The sequence below is a fragment of the Nannobrachium achirus genome, assembly GCF_963921795.1.
Source record: "Nannobrachium achirus genome assembly, chromosome: 17".
In the NCBI taxonomy this organism is placed as follows: Eukaryota; Metazoa; Chordata; class Actinopteri; order Myctophiformes; family Myctophidae; genus Nannobrachium; species Nannobrachium achirus.
This window is the reverse complement of record NC_137824.1, coordinates 38453029-38468410: the sequence shown is the minus strand read 5'-3', so window position 1 is coordinate 38468410 and position 15382 is coordinate 38453029. Positions and strand designations below refer to the sequence as shown.

The 15382-nt window shown below is 44.1% G+C and overlaps 1 protein-coding gene across 1 annotated transcript in view; it reads right to left on the bottom strand.

Annotated features, from left to right (window-relative positions):
* The window catches only part of LOC308302467 (uncharacterized protein), a gene marked incomplete at both ends in the record, with an annotated part of 45027 nt that overhangs the window by 28111 nt on the left and 1534 nt on the right, over positions 1 to 15382 (bottom strand). Inside the window, 5 exons of the mRNA XM_080746722.1 lie at positions 8079 to 8968; positions 11165 to 11257; positions 13011 to 13439; positions 14378 to 14512; positions 14827 to 15021. Of these exons, the coding sequence (XP_080602848.1) occupies positions 8079 to 8968; positions 11165 to 11257; positions 13011 to 13439; positions 14378 to 14512; positions 14827 to 15021 (1742 nt within the window). The remainder of the gene's footprint in view (positions 1 to 8078; positions 8969 to 11164; positions 11258 to 13010; positions 13440 to 14377; positions 14513 to 14826; positions 15022 to 15382) is intronic.

The following is a 15382-nucleotide window of genomic DNA, read 5'->3' as shown; positions in this document are numbered from 1 at the left end:
ATAGTAATAAGGCAGCATAAGGCAGTAGGCAGAGTAGGGAGTCAGTAATAAGGCTACATAAGGCAGTAGGGAGACAGCAATAAGGTAGAAAAATAAATTCAAAGGAATTCCTTCAGGCAATAAATAATTTAACCATTTTAATAAAGGTGTTACAAATGTTTAATTATCTGTGCATCTTTTGAAAAGAACTCTGCCCTTTTCAAAATGTTTTCCTCTTTCTTATGTTATTTGACAATTTGGCCAATGTTTGGCCAGTTTTTAATAGTATAGTTTGTTGATGCGGTAAGTGTCCAAGCAGGTTGTGAATAGCAGATCACAGCTCCTGACAACAGACCGATTCTGCAGTTTAAATCAAATGCATCGATTTTGGTTCGTTGGACACCGAGCTCAACAGGTTTTCCACCTATCTTTGCACCAATCATATTCACAGTGCTTTCGTTGTAATTGTGATTAAATTAAGCGCTCCGTGCGGCTCATTAGTCAGAGATGTCAAACAAGGGGAAGCATTGCTGTTGTTGAGGTGAGAGGCTGACCGGAGCAGATGGGAGAGGGAAACAGCAGTAGGTCCTGGAAGCCAGTCAGGCCTAATAAGCCAATTAGGGGAGTGAGTGTCAACACATAGACTTCATGGATGTCATACCAGGTGGCTCTAATGTACTGACCAGTACTGCAGGCCAACAACACTGTATCACCGTGACTCATTCACAATGGCTGCCCCGGATGGCAGCAGCTTTGATTTAAAAAAGAGCTGTCTACTATTTCCTGCGCTTATTTCCTGACATTGCTCCCCTATCCTAGAGCAGTGGTTCTCAACCTGTGGGTCGGGACGCCCAGGGGGGTCCCCAAATTATTTTGGGTGGTCCCCAGATGATTAACTTAATTAACTTATAGTGCAACATTCTTTTCTCACTCAACAGTAAACAAACCAACATAAAGTTAAAGTGTATTGAGGGTAGTTTAAGGACTTTTTAATACCTCTAAAATGACAAATTAAACATTGGCCAAACTGTCAAATATTAGAGGCAGAAATTTGAAAATAGCTGATCTACATGCTCACAACGCCTCACGTTGTGCTATTTTCAATAGAACCGTTTTATATACAAAATATAATGCCTCAACTCTTAGTGCTCGTAGGGGGGTCCCCAGTTAAAATATGTTTATTTTGGGGGTCGCGGCCTGAAAAGGTTGAGAACCACTGTCCTAGAATGTTATGCTAGGACCACAATGGAAACAAGCCCTTAAGGCTTTTTTGCGTTGCCCCTTTAGCACCATTAACGTACCACTGTACTATTTGCAAACTATTTGTAAAGTATTCAATCAATGCTCTCACCATTGGGGCTGAAAGAAAAAAAGGAGGACATTTGAGTTCAGTGTTCAAAGGTGAAACTGCACCAGTCTGCTTGTGAAATAGCAACGTTTGTAAATACTAGAGCCCGACCGATATATCGGTCAAACCGTTTTTGGACCCCGATGTCGGTATCGGTCATTATCTCTCCGATGTATCGGAGAGATCAAAAAAGATGGCATCGGTCGGGCTCTGATAAATACTTCAGCATACATACAGTATGGACAGACAAAACCTCGACTGTTCTAGACGGCCACACTATCTTGAAGCCAAACATGGTCCTGCGTCCTCTGAGATTCCGAGCAATCAAACAACTCACTTTTCTCTGTGGTGGTAACCTTCAACAAATGCCCACCAGGCAGGAAATATTTTGGATGGACAAATATAATTCTATGCATCCCATTGGACTAATTAACGATTTCACATTCAAATATGTCCTCCTGTTGTGGACTAAGTCTGCTAAAGGGCCTACACCATGCTTTTAAAACCATATTTTTTGTATAAATATATGCTCAAAATTGAGTCTTAGACAGGTCTTAACCCCCAACAAACACTCTGACCATTCCTTATAGTTTCTTCTAGCTCTACTATAATGAGGCTCTCCAGCTGCAATACCAAAACGGCCTTTGTTTGCTCAGGGGCACATCTAGTGGGGTTTTTCCACCCTCGCCCTCCCCCCTCCCCTCCTCTCCTCTCCAACGTTGACAAAACAAATAATGTTAATATTGGGCCAATACAAAAATAGGATAATGTTGCAGCTCTGATTATAGCCTACTGTAGGCCTATGTTGTATGATATAAGCCTACTGTCAAATGACACAGGGCGACCGTTGCTAGACCAGACATTAGAGAACGTTAATCTACATTAGACAATCAACCCCAACCGCATTGTATTTATGTATAATGTATAAAAATGTATGAAATATAACAGCCCATAAACCAGGCTATATTCTTTTCTTCACTGCATACTACGTATCACTCACGGTAGAACAATGTTTATTTTGGCGATAATGAACCAAGGACATCATAGCCTAGTATAGAACAGTGGTTCCCAAACTTTTTGACGGCTCGCGGGGCGAGCGAGCCCCGGCGCTCGCAGGGCGAGCGAGCCCGGGAGCCCGGCTCGCTCGCCCCGCGAGCTCCGGGGCTCGCTCGCCCCGCGAGCCCGGCTCGCTCGCCACGCGAGCTCCGGGGATCGCGGGGCGCCCCGCGAGCGGCCCGCGAGCGCAGCCCGAGACGGTGCACCTACGTCGGGCACCTACGCTCGGTCTGGTCGCTCGACCCGCTCCTCTTCCTCCTGGTTGGAGCGTTTTCATCTGCAGCGCAGCAGGCAGCAGCGGCCCCGTGTAGCCGGGGATAGTGAGAGGAGAGGCGGGGTGTGGAGCTCTTTCTAGCCGGGGACAGTGATAGAAGAGGCGGCGTGTTTAAGCTCTCTATAGCCGGGGATAGTGAAGGGAGGACCGGGGTGTTTTAGCTCACTCTAGCCGCGGACAGTGACAGAAGAGGCGGGCTGTGAAGCTCTCTCAAGCCGGGGACAGGGAGGGGAAAACCGGGGGTGGGACAGCGATAGGAGAGGCGGTCTATCACGGACACGGAGGAGGAGGGAAGGGGGTCCGACCGGCATGGACCCCCTGCGGGCCGGGGAGCAGCAGGAGGAGGAGGAGGCCAGCGGCGGCCGCTTAGCGGCGCTGGGACTCGGAGCGGCCGGGGAGGAGGGAGGCTCCATGGGCAGCGGGGACACCGTCTGCTCCCTGCCCGGGGAGAGAGACCTGGGCAACGGGGGAACGGCGCGGGCCGGGGCTGGTTTGTGGTTTGTGGCAAAGGCAAAGCCAAGCTTGATCTGGGCTTTTCTTCACAGCCACAGACAGGACCATCGCCATTAAAAATAGTCTTTTGTTTCCTTGATAGAAGGGACGAAGCTTGGGTCTTCGCAGTCTATAACGTCACATATATAGTGCGATCCAAGAACGTTAGACTTCTCCTTGGACATGTTGATAGCAAAAATGTTGATAGAATAAAAGAAGGAAATTACTCTGTCTACTATACAGGGAGGCAGAGTGAGAGAGCACTGAGTGAGCAGCCCCAGAACAGTAAGCCAGCTGCAGATGGAGGTGGAGGCTAAGCAAATTAGAAACAAATGAGGGGCTGGGTTTACAACAGTAGCTCTGGTTTTTATCCGAAGGGCGGGGGGGGGGGGGGGGGGGGGGAATCCGTGTGACGTCACGCGGATCAACTCTCAGAACAGCACTGTTCTGAGAACCCGTGGAAAGCTTTTCAACTCTGCCTTCCCAAAAACAGAGAAAGACACAATGGTCAGAAATAGGACTTTGTGAGGATAGAAGGTGCCAGTGGGACCCCAGAAAAAGGTTTTAAAATAGAAAAAGTGAAAATTCATGGTGTAGGTCCTTTAACGCTCGTAACAGGTGGTGTGGCTCAACAGCCCGTTTCTACGTCATTAATGAAAAACAGTGTCTGTCTGTTTAGCCTGTGCTATGTTGCAAGTTTTATATATGTTTTAATATTATTTAATTTGCTGTCCCTTCCAGGGACTTATATGCATGGCAGGCTTCGGGGTACCAGCTTTAGAAGAATGGACTCTCTGCAGTCTTTTGTTAGTGCAGTGCCTTCTGTTGACATTAGTGGTGGATGGTCTGAGAGGATGTTATAGATGATAACCTTTCTTGGCATTTAGCCCAAGACTAAGCTTGGCACGCTGTCTCCACTCTGCTCAAGAGCTCTGCCCACTCCACATGAGCCAAATTCCAATGCCCAAATCTCGTCTCACTTCAGACCTCCAGCTTAACCCGGAAATCGTTAAAATTTAAATTTGCATTTAGTAGAGCAGAGACAGGAGAGCGAGTGAGGTTCCCTATCAGTTTGCAGCGTCAAACAGCGAGTGTACAACCTGCATGTCAAACAGCTATAAGAAATAGACTGTATTTAATAATATATAGATATATATTTATACAACATAATGACACCCAGGAGCAGTGAGCAAGAAGGCAAGAATGTGAGGAGTTGGAACGTGGCCTTCAGTCCAACCTGCTTGATTCCTCCAGACTAATGCTCGAGTGGAGTGAGCGAGTGTGGAAGTTGGGCTATTGGAATTTGGCTATGTTCAGATAGCAGGCAGATGTTATCTGCATAGTCCAGGTCTGTCAGTGTCAGGACTATAGTATACAGCAGGGAAATCGACAAATTATTGTCCAGACCTCCTCCTATAGGTGTAATAATGAGGCTGAGTTCCTGCCTGTGTCCAGTCGAAGTGTGATTACTAGGGTGTCCCCTTGCAACATTTCTGCCAGGATGTCAAACTGTTGTTGTCTGGGGTCACCATCTCTATACAGGTGCATTCCCACATCCATTATGCTATCTCTGAAGTGGAGCGATTGGAAGGTGCTTGGGGTTTAAAGAACGGCAGGCAGTGTTATAAAAAGAAACCGTCTCATCCAGCCTGTCAGTATTAACACTCCTTCCATCAGCTTCCATCTCTGACAGAAGGCAGAAAAGGAAACGCCTGCTTTGTGATTTCCTCTGTAAACAACTGGAGAGACAACAGAAGCCATTACCGTTGGCAGGTTCAACAGAGTCAGCGCTTTGAGTCACAGTCTATTTATTTATTTCCTTTCCTCTAAGATCGATAGAGGGAGGGACAGACAGATATGCTTACATACAGTAGACCCTAATTATAGATCTTACGTATATCCACGTGGATTGGTTTTGTGATGTGTTTCTGGCATGTTCTCTTCTCTCGGTCAGAAACTGTCCAGAGTATCATCTGTCATCTGTCATCTTGTCATCTGTCATCATGTCCTCCATGAAAACTTCAGTTGAACTGAGTTTTCCACCCACTGATTATGTGAGAGCATTTTGCACATAATGAAATCAGCCTGACAATGTAGCCTACAAATCATACTGTAGATAAAAAACGGGCGCTTAGTTGGCACCGACTGAATCAACGCCACACCACGTTTTAGGTTGATTTTTAAACTAAAATGTTGTCACAGCAAATATTTAATTTCAATCATGAAATTATGAAACAATATTAAAACATGATACTCAAGATTTTGAGAGCTTGTAGATCCACTATTTTCAGAACATGTTCCCCCTGCATAGCAATGCTAGGGTTCAAGTGGTTAAACTTACTAAAGTGTTGGTGATTTTCAGGTTCCTCCTGTTTAATAGAAATGTCCCTGGCTGAGTCTGGAGACAGTGGAGAGTTCCTCTTCACATGCAGTCAATCTTAGACAGTGAGATGTTTAGTTCTGATGATGGAAGGAGAGCCATTTGGTCAACAAGAAAAATATAAAAAAAATCTAAAACCAGTCATGTTTGTCAACATTTGGTTTCAAGGAGTAAATAATCATATTGACCAAAAATAATTGTGTTCCATTCCCAACCTTGTGTGAAACGTTATTTTGACCTGTTGGTGGCGCTAGAAGATCAAGGTCATTAGAACACTTGGTTAAGTAGGGTTAATCTCCCAGGAAGCATGAATGTGTTGATCACGTTTCATGACAATCTGTCCATTACATTACGTTTTGACCTGATTTTGACACATCTTGTGTCCAAGTGGAGAGTTTGGTCAAAAGACGGCAGCACCAGAGACTGTCATGCTTCTACCCCAACCTGGTTTTGAACAGCCAATTTGCCACAGCACCTAAAGAAACGTTCAGATTTCAAAAATAAAGTGAGCCTTCTTTGTAAATACTTTTCTTTTTGCTTACAACTGTTTTTTTTCTTTTCTTTTTTTCAGATGATATCTACTGCATAGTACTGTGATCTGTCTGTCATTCAATGTTATATGAGTTAACGAAAAGGATTTCAATACAAATGAGCCGCAAGGCTTACCTGAGTTTCCTTTTAGTTGACCTTGTACCAGTGAACTGTACTGTCATGAAACTGTACCTTTCCCAATGCAAACTTCCAATAAATACTTAAGTCAATAGTATCAATGGGGTAATGCTGCACTCTAGTGGTGATTTAGGAAATAGCTTCCAACAGTACACCTTTTGTGTGTGTGTGTGTGTGTGTGTGTGTGTGTGTGTGTGTGTGTGTGTGTGTGTGTGTGTGTGTGTGTGTCAGTACAGCAGAGATGTTCAGATGTTCTTCATTGAAGCTGATCTTCAGTCTAGGAACTTCAAGCTGTGCTCTGACTGCAGAGTAGGGTTGACATCTACCTCACACCTCGCCTTATTTCTACAAAAAACAGGTATGCCAAGATATAATCCCACTGTATATATTTATGTAGAGTTTTAGCATATTATATTATTAACCCCTTGAACCCCAGCATCCATGTTCTGGGGGAAACATTAGCCAAAATAACACTTTTGCTTTTCTGAGCATGGATTTGGTGTAGTTACAGAATGCTGCGGTGCGTGTCCTCACCTCCACACTAATCGATTGTCCATAATTAATCATGATTAATCGCAAATTAATCTCATATTTGTATCTGTCCAAAATTTTTCTTAAACACATCTTTTTCAGAGGTTTTTAATAATCTTATCAACATAGACAAGACTTGCTTTATGCAAATGTATGTTTATTATTATTGGAACAATGGCAAATACTGTCCAGAATCTTCTTCAAGTAACAAAAGGTTTGCATGGGAGAACAAAATAAATAAATCATAAACATCACATACTGTATAAGTAATCTGAGTACTGTAGTGTCCATCTTGATGCTTATAAATGTTCTCTAAAATATATACGTATATTTTTACATTAACACTAAATGATGGACCTCATAAGGGATTCTATTAGATAAATAAATAAACAAACATAAATTGAGCACAGGATATTGTAGATGCTGAGAACCAGTGTTGTAGGGGACCGTGGTGAAGTTGGTTTCAGGTTGGATATTCACAAAGTTGGACACTATGCAACTCCCTGAAACCAACTTCACCCCGGGGGGAAGGGGTCAGTGTTGCGTTCTCGTCTTTTCCGGGACTTTTCAGAATCCAGTTGTGTAAAAATATAACATTGTAACGAACACAACAGCAGGTGAGAGCGGGCCCAGCTAAACAACAGGCCGCTCGACGTTCGTTTGTATACTGTATATAATAATATGGAAGTATCTCACTGAAGATCATGTGGACAAAAAGACGGTGGAGTGTTTGTGTAGCGAGGCTAGCGATTACCCCAGCCTTGTTATTGACCAACAGCTGGATTTATTATGTTCTTTGTTCAACGAGAGAGACGGCAGATGCAGTCATTTTGGTTCCATTCCTTCTCAACATGTGCGTTTGTTTGTGTTTACCTGTTGTCATGGCAACCTAGCTGCGGCGAAATGCCAAGCATTATTATTACATAATAGGTTTTAAACCAGTCGTCCAGTCAACAAAATACCTAGTCATAAAAGCACTAGTATCCACTAAAATACACCCCCACCCCCATAAGAAAGGTGCATAGTACTGTAGCCACTAAAACACAAGCCAACCCTAACCCTTACTTAAGAGTATGCCTTTTGCTGTGATTTATTCTCTCTGTGCGGAGGTACTCGTTAATTTTATCAACAACTCCCTTTATATTTGCTTTCTGGTCCCCGGGATATTCCCTCTCAACATGCTTAAGAATAAACTGTTTTAAGTTCTGTGGGAGCTCAAGTTTCCCCCTGGAACCATCCCAGTTTGCGTTCTGGACCCATCTCCTATACATCTGTACAGATATGGCATGTTGAAATATCATTTTGCCAAAGATGCCAGCATTATTATGGCTCTTTCTGGCAAGGCGTACAAGATCGTTTTCTGCTAAATCCCGGATGTCAATGTCAGGACACTGGTTGCCCAGCAGCCTAGGAGTGGACTTCTTGCTGTGTTTAATCCTCTCTGTGCGGAGGTACTCATTAACTTTATCAATGACTCCCTTTATATTTGCTTTCTGGTCCCCAGGAAATTTCCTCTCGACATGCCTAAGAATTAACTGTTTCAGGTTCAGTGGGAGCTCGAGTTTCTCCCTGGAACCATCCCAGTTTGCGTTCTGGACCCAGCTCCTGTAAGTCTTTGCAGATATGGCATGCAGAAATATCAGTTTGCCAAAGGTGCCAGCATTATTATCGCTTTTTGTGGCAAGGCGTACAAGATCGTCTTCTGTGAAGTCCCTGATGTCCATGTCTGGACACTGGTTGCCCAGCCTTTGTGTCATGCTGTGTCTTGTCCTCTCTGTGCGGAGGTACTCATTAACCTTTCCAACAACTTCCTTTATATTTGCTTTCTGGTCACCAGGAAATTTCCTCGCAACGTTCCTAAGAATGAACCGTTTTAGGTTGTGTGGGAGCTCGTGTTTCTCCCTGGAACCATCCCAGTTTGCGTTCTGGACCCATCTCCTGTACATCTGTACAGATATGGCATGCTGAAATATCATTTTGCCAAAGGTGCCGGCATTATTATCGCTTTTTTTAGCAAGGCGTACAAAATCGTTTTCTGTGAATTGCCTGATGTCGATGTCTGGACACTGTTTGCCCAGGAGAAGGAATTGTTGGGGCTGCTCGCCTGCCTTGCTGAGCTGTTCACCTGTCCGGTTGGGTGGCGTGATGTTTTCCATTTGGGGCTCAGCTTTTACTGACTTCAGCTGCTGCATCTCGCCCTGCAGTTGGATAACTGTCCTGGCCTGTCTGTAGGCCTCCACTGCAAATAAAAATAAACAAAACATAGTTACAATGTTGAATGAAATGATTAAAAGTTTCAAGTGAACGACCAGCCCAATTTCTTCATCTACTTTACTTTGGTACTTTATATTTTTGGAATATAGTATATATATGTCATTTTTAAAACAGGATTTATACTGTTACTTAAGTTAAACAAACAAAAAATTGACAAACAGAACCAACTGTGCTTCATAAACCTACTGTATTTTAAGGCGTTAACGCTCTGCAAATTACTAGTAAATTTCTTTATTTGGCCAATAGGGCATCACAGAAATCCTGCCCAAAATCATTTGCGTCATTCATGCATGTTAACTCATTGACTCTCAAGGTTCGCTGCCACAATCTTCGTACCTTGCATCGGCGATACAATTTTGGATTGTTTTTAATGAAATTAAATAAAATAAATCTCAGGATCCTCTGGCGTGGCAGCAAGAGATATCGGGAATATCTCAGGAAACTCTGGATGTGACAGTCAGTGAGTTAATGTATTTAGCCAAATTACATGTTTGATTTAGTTTTTAGCTTCATGTGCCGTGTCCACTGGGAACGTCTTTTGAGCTGGCAGCTTAATTTTTTGAAAGTTTTATATGCGACACATTGTGAGCTTGTAGGTGTGCAACATCATGGTGTGGCAAATATTTTGAGGGCAAAAGTAAGAATTAATTTAAGAGGTGGTGCCATAGTTTTGTACGTTTTCTGTGTCAATGGAGTAAATATTACTCTAATAGACCCACAGGTGTGATTATCTTACAATAAATGCGACAAATCTCTGTGAGTCTGCGTGTGTGTGTGTGTGTGTGTGTGTGTATGTAATCCGCATATCTCGAGAGCCGTTCGTCGCATCGGCTTCAGATTCGGCACGCGCGTTCCCCGCTGCGGAGCGGAGTGCAGTGCCCGGCCTCGACCCGACCTGATACGCGGTTTTCCAGAACGGGCGCGAAACTTTCGGAATCTCCGTATGCGGAGCTGATAGTTGACATCAGGCTCTTCCGGAGGAACCGGCGCAATTGCTGACTCATTGTGACATCACTTCATAAAAGGCTCTGACATCACGTACACCACATGAGTCAACAAAAAATCTCTATGAGTGTGTGTTTGTGTGTGTGTATGTAATCCGTGTATCTCGAGAACCGTTCGTCCCACCGGCTTCAAATTCGGCACGCGTGTTCCCCGCCGCAGCAAGGAGTGCAGTCCCGGCCTCGACCCGACCCGATACGCGATTTTCCGGAACCGGCGCAAAAGGTTCGGATTCTCTCCGTATGCACTGATGTCCGCGAGGCAATAACCGAACAACGGGTATGAAGGGTATTGCCTAACAACCGGAGGGGCATCATTCCCCACGGGTGGCAAAGCAAGCAGGCTGCGTAATGTGTGTATTATTGCTCAAGATGAAGACAGACAGATACAGAGATATCAATATATGGGCATAAAATGGACGCAGACAGAAATATATCTCCATATATGGGCATAAATGGACACAGGCAAACAGATAAATGGGGTTTGCGTTAAGTGGGGCATTCATTCCCTATTTACATCGTTCCTGAGTAGGCCGGTCCCCGACTAGACGATTGGCAGCCTGAAAGGCAGAGATCTCCATATATGGGCATAAAAGAGACACAGACAGACAGATACAGAGATATCCATATATGGGCATAAAATGGACACTGACAGAGAGATATCTCCATATATGGGCATAAAATGGACGCAGGCAAACAGATGGTCAAAACGGGTCCTATGACAACAGGTATAATGGGGCCGTTCGTCCCACCGGCCTCAAATTCGCCACACGCCTTCCCCGACACAGCGGGGAGTGCAGTGCCCGGCCTCGACCCCACCCGATACGCGTTTTTCCGGAACCGGAGCGAAAGGTTCGAACTCTCAGTATGCGGAGCTGATGTCTGACATCAGGGTCTTCCAATACAGAGATCTCGATATATGGGCATAAAATGGACGAGTAGTCCTGTCCCCAACTAGACGCTCGCGGCCGAGCTTCTAGTAATATATAATATATGCAAATATGTCTTCCCTGTGTATTTTTGGTATCTTTCTGAAAGCTGAAAGCCTCTGAGTCAAAAGGCTCAATTGAAATACACCGCTTTAATGACATCCTAAAATCTTACCCTCCTCTTTTTACCATTGTGTGGCTAGCTTGTTGAGGAGAGAGCTTGTAACTTACTGAGATCTGGGTCGTCTTCAGGTTCTTGATCAATAGAAACAGTCCTGGCTGGAGAACTCCTCTTCACCTGCAGACTGAACTCCACACACTGGTCTGGAACAAAGGAGTAGAGCATGGACTTTAATAAGTTCTCGTTTGGGACAATCCTTATCTAACTATTAATTTACTGAATGTCTGTCTGTCTGTCCGTCCGCCGTCTGACCGCATGCTGACATCACTGATACTAAACAGTGTCGCCACCATGGTAACAGCCGCATGCTGAAACAATGCCCAAATAATGTCTGTCTGACATGTCTGTCTGACATGATGAAACAAGTGACCACATTTGGAGATGACAGACATCACTACAGTGCCCAGATTTGGAGATGACATCACAGACTGGCCTGGACACGGAACACCATATATGGGCATAAAAGAGAGCCAGACAGAGAGATAATGCATGTATGGGCATGAAAGGGACACAGACAGACCACGACGGATACAACGGGTACTGCACAACTGGACGTCAATGGTGACTATTCTGCCCAACGGGCACCGGTCTGGGTTCTCCAACATTACTTCTGAGACTCCTCAGGGACATTCAATCCCTCATATAATTGTGCACTCAAATACTGTGTACACCCGACCCCCGGGCACAGGACTAGTATTAATAATATTGTATATTGTAATGGCATATTGATATTGTAATGGCACACAGCTTCATTCCTTCAACAAGAAAACTCAAAACTAGATTAAGTGCTTTACACGAGCATTGCAATTCATTTGTCAATTCACAGAGTTGTATCTTCACACATTTATATCATTTATATTCAACTGTGTGTATACATATTTAAGGAACAGGGGGGTGTGGCCACATAAAAAAATTAACACTGGCTGTATGTTTTTTTTTTTTTTTTAATCTTCTTCCAAGTATAATCATACCTGATGATCATGTTTAGGGGTGGGGGAAAAATCACTGCACCCCGTCTATAATGCTTGGGCTGCCATAGTTTTGCCATAACTAATGTAGATTTACTGCCACCGTACTATTGTTTTTACCAGATTGGTTGGTGCCGTGCATGCACCGCGTGCCCTCCTCTCTCATACACAGCCATTCAAAGTCATTTCTTTCCGGCAGAGAAGAAAAATCAAAAAGTTTGAAGTGAGTGGTGGATGCGAGCAGTTCATTTTGTTAATCTATACCCTGTGTGAGAGGCATGTGTGTGTGTGTGTGTGTGTGTGTGTGTGTGTGTGTGCATGTGTGTGTGTGCGTGGCCATGTGTGCGTAGCAGTTCATTTCAGGGTGGGTGTGTGTGTGTGTGTGTGTGTGTGTGTGTGTGTGTGTGTGTGTGTGTGTGTGTGTGTGTGACTCAACAGCGCCACTTCCTACAATGTTACAGACATACATAGTCACATACAGACAAAATCACGCATAGGAGACGGTGTGACCACCGCTCAAAAATACAGCCACGATGGATCTGTGAGTAAGTTATGGTCCATAGAAAACAGGGTCTTTTGACCAAACATGCGATATGGGAAAAGAAGTGGAGATACTGTAGGCCTATATCCATGTTTCTGCAGCGATTATGTATAGAAAGCAATGAGAACCAGATGTCCACGGAATACCATTTCCGCTAGGAATCATGGGAAATCGTTTTTTCTCTCATTCGAGGCTTACCATGGTAAGCAGTTAACGCATCCCTGGACGTGATAACGGGGCCGCGGCACTCCACGGGGAGTAATCGTTATCACGTTGCTGGACGCGTTAGGCATCCAAAAAAATTACGTTGTTACCCTCATTATGGGCCCACGTTCAGCCCTGGTGATGGATCTATAACAGAATAGAGAGAGAGCACTTGAAACTTACTGAGATCTGGGTGGTCTTCAGGTTCCTGTTTAATGTGGTCTTCAGGTTCCTTCTCAGGGTGGTCTTCAGGTTCCTTCTCAAGGTGGTCTTCAGGTTCCTTCACAAGGTGGTCTTCAGGTTCCTTCTCAAGGTGGTCTTCAGGTTCCTTCTCAAGGTGGTCTTCAGGTTCCTTCTCAAGGTGGTCTTCAAGTTCCTTCTCAAGGTGGTCTTCAAGTTCCTGCTCAAGGTGGTCTTCAGGTTCCTGTTCAAGGTGGTCTTCAGGTTCCTTCTCAAGGTGGTCTTCAAGTTCCTGCTCAAGGTGGTCTTCAGGTTGCTGCTCAAGGTGGTCTTCAGGTTGCTGCTCAAGGTGGTCTTCAGGTTCTTGATTAACTGAAACAGCCCTGGCTGGAGAACTCCTCTTGACTCCTCTTGACCTGCAGACACACTGGTCTGGAACAAAGGAGTAGAGCATGGACTTTAATACGTTCTCGTTTGGGACAATCTTTATATTCATTATGGGTTGTTTTGTCAATTGTCATCCTAAAATAAATCCCTGGATATTGTGATGGCAGTGGCACACAGCTTCCTTCCTTCAACAAGAAAACTCAGAACTAGATTAAGTACTTTACACAAGCATTGCAATTCATTTGTCAATTCACAGAGATTTGTATCATCACACATTTATATTGTTATTTAAAGTTGTACTATGTAACTTTTTTTATAAAACAAATCTTAAAATTCTCCTAACTATTAAAACACAAAAGTTTGAGAAGATCCGCGCCGTGAATTTCAGCCTGTAAAGCCTTCTCTATTATGTAAACTGAGATCCTTGCCGTGGACCGGATCTCGCGCGAAAATTGCGTCATCACACTACCGGCCAATCACAGCGAGGGTTATACAACTGCCGGCCAATCACATCGCATCTTGAAGTGGGGTCGCCATTTTGTTGTCGCCGGTTTGTACCATCCAGTCTCTAGGTAATTTCGCCTACCAGGCAGGGTGAAGGAGTGTATCTCTGGAATTACTGAACGCACAGGAACAAGGGACCCCTCCAAAGATAGATCTCAGCGAGGTGGAGGCAGACGCGGGGGTCTGAAGGTACGAAAAACGGCCGAAAGACGCGGACGCGACCGCGGTTCGCTATAGGGCTAATGACCACTAGGTGAGCAACTTACACAGTATGGCTTTAACTGTGTGTTGACATCATGCAGTTTCTTTCTCACCTTTTTTTATTAACAAATCAGACTGACTCCACTGTCATGCCATTTGCTTTCTTTTTTGTGGCAGTTATCTTTTTATTATCCATGGCAGATAACAATGAATACATGAGTATGCCTTTTAGCAAGTTAGTCTCTGCAGTAGGCATCAGTAAATATAACAGTACATACCTATCCTGCACAACTTTACTACAGCAGGTTGCATCCTTGCATGTCCCTCATCCATTTCTCGCTGTTCCTCTGACAATGTTGAATATCTGTTGGAGGCCTTCTCTTTAGATACTGTAGAATTCTCCCTGTGGTGCTCTGTGGAAATCACCAGTAGAAAGAACTTTTTGTTATCATTCAGCAGCCTTACATAGTCCCCCCCAGGAATCTGCAGAGAAAAAGTATTGATTCCACAGAGAACAATCCTGATTCTGTGGAGAACAATTCATGAATCCGCGACTTGATAGTTAATAATCTGCAGAAAAATCAAACCTAAAATGACCAGTTATCAAGCAAACATTTATTTTCTAGGCCGAGAATGCATCATGGTGGCATTATGACTTAATTACCACATAAGACGTGTAATAAGCTTAATAGCCTGTTAGATTAGTACTAATAAAGTGTCCTTTTACCTGGGGGAGTGTCACACCTGGTCTTCCTATGTAGTAATATTAATGTTGACACATCGGCCTCCTCTCCTGGTTCCTGTTTAAACTGTGGAGGTTGTGGTTCCTCCTTGACCAGACTGGGGCTCCTCTCCTCATGCTGTGAAGGTTGTGGTTCCTCCTGGACCAGACTGAGGCTCACGTAATGTACAGGGGGAACCTCTTTAAACACAAAGGAAGGAGAGAAGTGTTAGAATCAGGGCCAACAAAAGCAGCTACGTTAATTAACTTATTTTTGCTCGAAGGCTGGTGCCGAAACACCTTTGTCTTGCATCCTATTATTTTGGAGTGCCGCCAGTTCCACCTTAGTGTGCTAACCTTTAACAGCTAAATTAACACTTCAGTGTTAAGGTCACTGAATTACATGTTGGACCCGTTCTTCACAAGCCACACGTGTTCCTAACATTGACACTAAAATGTATTTATTATTATTACAGTCTTTGATAAGCTTAACTGGCAACTGCTGATATATTATATATATATATACATATACACACACACACACACACACACACACACACAC